Consider the following 6769-nt stretch of genomic DNA (forward strand, 5'->3'; position numbering starts at 1 on the left):
ATTCTAGCAGGAACAGGGACAAGCTTTTGGGTCTCCATCTTTTAAGCTGGCTAAAATTGGGGTTAATCAGATCTTACTAGGCTACAAGTTGGGGGGTTTCTAGATTCCTCGTTGTCACTGGTCATTCTCCTGTTGTCATTCTATATCCTTAGTAATTGGAGTTAGTCTCACACAGCTTCATCATCTACATAGCTAAGCAAATTATGATAATTAATGTATTCATTTTCTCACTCATTTCTTACATGTCCTCATATCTCCACTCATATCTCCATTCACACAGCCAGTACCTTTAGGTCTTCATCACCTCTTGTCTGGATGCTCACAATAACTTCCTAAAGGATCTCCTTGCATCATCTCTCCCCAATCCAATCTATCTTATACAAAGCTGCCAAAAATTTTTCCCTAAAGCACTATTTTGATCATGTCACTCCTTCCCCCTTCAGTAAACAGCCAAGGATTCTCTATTACCTCCAGAATTAATCATACATTCTTCTGTTCAGCACTGAAAGCCCTTTACAACCTGATCCCTTCCTACCTTTCCATTCTTCTTACATACAAACTCTCTCTACATTCCCCACCCCATCCCCCACCCCCGCGGGCTTTGATTTGGCCATACTCATGTTCTTCTTCTAGAATCTCTGGCTTCCTTTTAAGACTCAGCTTTAGTTCCCCCTTCTCCGGGAACTTTGCCTGGTCTCCTCTAGTGCCATCTCCTCCATTGCTCTGTGTGTGTTTAATCGACTCTGATTTATAAATGTCGTTTCTCTCATAGAATGTAAGCTCCATGAGGACAGAAGTCACCAGTTAAGAGCAAGTCCCAAACAGAGCGGATCTCTCCTTCCCCGCCCCTACCCCCTAGTCCCTAAGGTGGGCACCGAGAGTGCACATTGATGCTTGTGTGTGCCAGGACTTTTAAGGAGCAGGGGAGTCGGTTAAGAGACAAGTTCTGGCTAAGGAGAAGGACACCTTCCGCTCAAAGAGCCTCAGAGACCCCAGGTCTTTGCACACTTAAAATAGGAAGATGAAGCACAAAAAAAAAAAAAAAAAAAAAAAAAAAAAAAACCTATCCGATCCTCCGAACTACATTTCCCAAAAAGCTTTGCGGGCTGGGACGGACGTGGGTGCTATTTACCCCGGCACTGAAGTAGTTGCCATAGTAATGCCGGCTGGCTGGAGGGACCTGCAAGAATGGAGGGAGGAAGGCGCCAGCTCACGTGATTTCCGCTTCCTCCTCCCTTTCCTCATGCTGTTTCTGGGTCCGCCGGTTCGCTTCTGAGCTCGGGGAGATGCAGAGGAAGGTAAGGGCGAAGCCGCGGCTGAACTGGGAGGTTAGCGGTCCGCGTGCGTCCGATCCTGGCCCGAACCTCCTTGTGTCTTCCCTTGCTTTTCGCTCCCTTCGCTTCCTTCCATTTTGGAAACGTAGGGGCTTTCTCTCATCGCCTAGATTTTCCCCCGCTTCTCCCACCTTTCCCTCCCCTTACTTCTTATCCCTTCTCCCCAAGCCCCTTTTCTCCTTCCCTTTCTATTCCTTCTCCCTCCTTTTTCCCCCCTCCCCCTTCTCCCCTTAGAGCAGGAAAGGACCTTCAGAGTGCGCTCTAGACCAGAGCTATCATTTTACAGATGAGGAGAGGTTCAATGGCTTGACCCAGGTCATACAGTTAATGGGGAATCTGAGGCATGACTTGAACCTAAGTTATCATGTATGTTCATTTCTTCATCCTAATTCCACATTGCACCTTCAATCCTTCACTTGACACAATTCATCATATAATATTCCTCAAATCACATCATCATACATTTTGCTGTGCTTCAGTTATCTGTTCTCCACTCCTGTAGACCTCCATTTGCTCCTCCCTCTCACTATTTGATTTTATTTTCCCCCTCCCCAGCCCAACCCAGTAGTTAGCCATTATTAACTGCCCGTTGTCATCAAATCAAGTCAACAAACATTTGTTAAGCACCTACTATAGTGCCAGGCACACTGGGTGAAAGATTAGGAAAAAACCCATATTCTCAGGAAGCTTACCAACAAAATGGAGGAGACAACTTGCAAAGATACTTGTGCAAAAAGTTATATGGTAGGGCCCCCTTATCCATAGTTTGCTTTTCAGGGTTTCAGTTATCAATGGAAGTCCAAGGCTCTCAAAAGAAATGGAAGTTCAACTGTGGCCTCCTGGTTGAGGTCTCTTACTTTCATTTTCACTTTTCCAACTTTTTGGTGGGGGATGGACATGGGAGGCTGCTGAGCACTCCAGCGGAGGGGCAGGAGCTAGAAAGGAGAGAGAGCTTCAGCAGGAACACAGGAGTCAGCGTGCTTCTAATATTTGCTGTTTGAGCCATCCGTGGCAGGTCTGGGAATGTATCCCCTGCAGATGTGGCCCCCCTACTATTCAAAGGATAGATTGGGGATAATCTCCAAGGAAAGGCACTAAGATTAAAGAGGCCTGGGAAATAATTTTTGGAGAAGAGACTTTAAGAAAACTAGGGAAGGCAGAAGGCAGAGGTGAAGAGGGAGAGAGCCTTCCAGGCATGTGGAACTGCCAGAGCAAATACATGCCTCGAGAGGTAGAGTGTTGTATTTGAAGAGTAGGAAGAAGGCTATTGAAGCTACATCAGAGTGTGACCTGGAGTGAGGAGTAAGGAGACTGGAAAGTTATGAAGGGGTAGAAAAGCCAAACGGTTTTTCATTTGATCCTGCAGGTGATAGGGAGCTACTGTGATTACTTAAGGGTGTGTGTATTTATCATGTACATACACGCCCAACTTGTACTTCAGGCAGAGCAGACAGTAAAGCTTGGCCTAGAGTGAAGAGAGACTTTCGGCAGACCAACTGACTAGCAGGATACTGCAGTAGTCCAGGTGTGAGGATGGTGGCAATACCAGAGGAAAGAATTGACTATGAGAGATCCTACCAAGGTAGAAATGACAGAACTTGACAATTGAGTAGAAATGAGGATGGGAGGGCAGTGAAAGTGAAGAGTTTAATATAACACCCAGGTTGCAATACTGATGCCTGGGAGTATGGTAAGAGCCTAAGTAATAAGTAATAGAAATTTATATATAAGTTAGTAATAAGTAAAAAGAAAATTAGAAAGAGGGGGAAGATATAATATTTTCAGTTTGGGATATGTTGGGTGTAAGATTTTTATAGGATGTTCAGTTTGAGATGTCTCAAGGGCAGTTGGAGATGCAAGACTGGTGATGTGGTAAGAATTTAGTACTGTATAAATAGATTAGTCTTCTGCATACAAAGGATAATTGAGTCTCCGAGAGCTAATGAGATTCCTAAGCAAAGTAATACAGAATGGGGATCATTCACTTATTTTTGTGTGGCCTATATGTTTTTGTATGATCCACAACCCAAGAATGGTTTTTACATTTTTAAACAAAGTTTTTTATATCTTAAAATATAATAACCATTCTTAGCTCACCTACTGAACAAAAGCAGGATTCAGCTTTTAGCCATAGTTTTCTGACTTCTGATATAGATGGAGAACAGAAGAAGGGTCAGGATAGAGTCTTGGGGATACCCATGAGCAGCAGATCTAACCCAGGTGAAACTGCAGAAAAGGAGACAGAAGATAGGCAAGAAAAGAACCAGGGTAGGAGAGTGTCTTGAAAACTTAGGGAGGAGAGTACCAAAGAAAAGAGGGTGACTAGCAGTGACAGGCTGCCAAGAAGTCGAGGATGAAAATTGGGAAAGGGGTATTCAATTTGTCGATTAAAAGATCTCTGGTAACTTTGGAGAGTGCCATTTCAGTTGAATAGTGCATTTTGAAGCCAGACTGCAGAGAATTAAAAAAGAAAGAGAAAAGGAAATTTTCCCCTTAACTTATCAAACTTCAGTTCTTGATTACTCCTACCATCTACCTCCTCTTCTCTTTACTAATCAAACAAAACTAAATAGTCTTACCACAGTTCTGAGTGCATTGCAAATTCAGGTTATCTAACTTCAACTGAGCCCTCACTGCAGCAAGGAAGTCCCTTTATTCCCCCTTAATCCTCTGTCTTATTCCACACATTGTTCAAAACTGTGTTTTCCCTCTTAAAACCCTTCCTGTGTCTCACCTTCCGTCTTGGAGTCAATACTGTGTATTAGTTCCAAGGCAGAAGAGTGGTAAGGGCAAGTTGTCTCCCTGCTTCATGTCTCTCCTCCCATTACGATCCAACCTTCACTTAGCAGCCAAAATGATTTTCTTAAATCCCAGGTTTGACCATGCCACCATTGGAACTTATTTAGTGAATTTCAGTAGCTTCCTATTACCTATGGCAGTGATGGATTTAGAGACTGTGTGCTATGCCCTCCCCCTCCCAGAGACAGAGTGCTATTTCCCACCCACCACCACCACCACCACCACCACCACCAGCCCCACACAGGGGGAGGGTGAAGCACTCCATTGGGCTGCTAGGCAGAGAGTTGAGTAAGGTGAGGCATGTCCCCTGGCACAGTGGAGAGGGGGAAGGGAGCAGCTCAACCTGAGCCCCTCGACCTTTTTAGTAATGAACTCTGGCAGGCAACAGCACATGTGTATCCACAGAGAGGGCTCTGCTTGCTACCTGTGGCACAGAAGCCATAAGTTCACCACCATGGACCTATGGGATCAGATATAAAATTCTTTGTTTAGCCTTTGCTCCAAGGTTGCCTCTCATCTATACTGCATATATCTTATATGTACTTAGTTATTTTCACTTTAAAGTCCTTCACAACCTGGCTCCTACCTATTGGTCTGGTGTTATACCTTGCTTCTCCTCACATAGTCTAAGATCCAGAAATGCCTATTGATGATCTGCCCTACTTCATAAGGGAAATAAATTGGAAAGCAAAAGACTACATAAACATGAGCTCTTAGAAATGTGTTGTTAGATGATTCAGAATCTATTATAAACCAAGACATGGAACAGATACATCATAGGTATTTGATATAGAACATTCTGAAAGCTGAAAGCCAATTTTCCCAAGTTCATGGAAGGGATGGTACCTGGTTTAGCACAGATGTTTTTGGTATTTCAGGAATCAGTGACCTTCAAGGATGTGACTGTGGACTTCACTCAGGAAGAATGGGATCACCTGGATCCTTCTCAAAAGGAATTGTATAGGGATGTAATGCAGGAGAACTATAAAAACCTGGTCTACTTAGGTAAGGACAGATTCCTCCTGTAAATCAAAATCAGTCTGCTGTGGGCAAGTCACTTGACCCCCATTGCCTAGCCCTTGCCACTCCTCTGCCTTAGAGCCAATACGCAGTATTGACTCCAAGACGGAAGGTAAAGGTTCAAAAAATAAATAAATAAAAATTTTAGGAAGCAGTCTGTTGGAAACTTTGTCTTCATCCTTTGCAAACCCTATAGAGCATCTAGTATATTTAGTACTCATTGCCAGGCATAGGTAGATCAGAGATTACTACTGTTTTTTTCTAAGAGATAAAGTATTTGTGCTACCTGTTTCCACATGAAAAGTTTGTGCTTTTTATTGCTCTCAACTTGATTGCGTTTCCGCATGAAGTTCATGAAATCATAGTTTTATGGCTGGACAGAACCTTAGCTATCATCAGATCACACAAGAGGCAGCAGCTGGGACTCCAGAGGATTAAGTTACTTGGCCAGTGTCTCAAAAGTAGTCATTAACAGATCTGGGCTCTGAACCCAGGTCCTCCAGGTGGCAAATCCAGTGCTTATCCTATAAGATCCTATTGCCCCAGGTTCTTCTTTAAAGACCCACTATACACACATGAAAAGGGTCCAATCCTGACTTTTTTTCCTAAGTCTAAGCTCAGTTTGTGATCCATTCTCCACATACTTACTAGGAAAACAATATAAAGCATATTTGTGGGGTCCTTTGTACAAGCATCTGGACAGACTATACCTATTTTTCCCCGAAGAGAGAAGTACTAGGATCAAATTCTGAGATTCTCTGTCACCAGTACTTTCCTATTTCCAATGAGCAGGACTTGCAGTTTCCAAGCCAGATGTGATTTATAACCTAGAACAAGGGAGAGTGCCATGGAGGGCAGAAGGAGGAATCCTAAGATGGAGTTGCCCAGGTGAGTGAATAAAAATTAGATAGCAGTATTATTGCAAGCAACAGTTTAGCTTCAATAGTTACTTGGGATTGATTCAAATCAAACTAAACTTTTTTTTTTTACAGGGCTGATGGTGTGATTACATTTTTATAGGGTTTTTATTTCATTTCTAAATATATGCCCCTCCTTTTCCTATCCAGTGAATTCCACAAATATTTATTAAGTGACTGATATATGCTAAATATTGTACTAGGTTTTAGGGACAGACAAAAATAAAATTATTTCTGCCCTCTCAAGAAGAACTTACTTTTTAAAAGTTTTATGGCTATTTTTTATTATTAAATCTCAAAAAGTGCTTCTATGGTTGACCTATGTCAATATAATAAAAATGTTAATACTACCTATTGTAAGGGGGGGAAAGGGTTTTTTGGTCAAATATATTGAAAGATGGTTACCAGAGGATTGAACAATTATCATTCTATTAATTATCTCAATTATCAATCAATTAGTAATCTCAAGTCAAAATTGACTTTTATGAAAGTTTATTTACAATTGAGAAGAGAGGAAATAAGGAAATAAGAATCTAACACAGTAGGTAAATTACTATGATCCTTTAATTAAATCAGGTAGACCTAATTAACCCTTAGCAGAGAGTCAGAGGCCCAGAGGCCCCAAGGTGAATGAAGCAAAGTTTCATTCACAGAGTCTATTAAAAGGAAGTTCCTTAAGAGATTCAGGAAGATTCAGTC

At 42.2% G+C, this 6769-nt stretch overlaps 1 protein-coding gene across 1 annotated transcript; it reads left to right on the forward strand.

Annotated features, from left to right (window-relative positions):
- The first annotated feature begins 1254 nt into the window (after nucleotides 1–1254).
- On the forward strand, nucleotides 1255–6206 carry LOC123230706 (zinc finger protein 90 homolog). The gene is made up of 4 exons (XM_044656850.1): nucleotides 1255–1298; nucleotides 5012–5138; nucleotides 5946–6041; nucleotides 6146–6206. Exons 1-4 carry the CDS (start codon nucleotides 1287–1289, stop codon nucleotides 6157–6159), a joined length of 249 nt encoding a protein of 82 aa, XP_044512785.1. The 5' UTR covers nucleotides 1255–1286; the 3' UTR covers nucleotides 6160–6206.
- The last annotated feature ends 563 nt before the right edge of the window (nucleotides 6207–6769 follow it).

The sequence above is a fragment of the Gracilinanus agilis genome, chromosome 1, assembly GCF_016433145.1.
Source record: "Gracilinanus agilis isolate LMUSP501 chromosome 1, AgileGrace, whole genome shotgun sequence".
NCBI lineage: Eukaryota > Metazoa > Chordata > Mammalia > Didelphimorphia > Didelphidae > Gracilinanus > Gracilinanus agilis.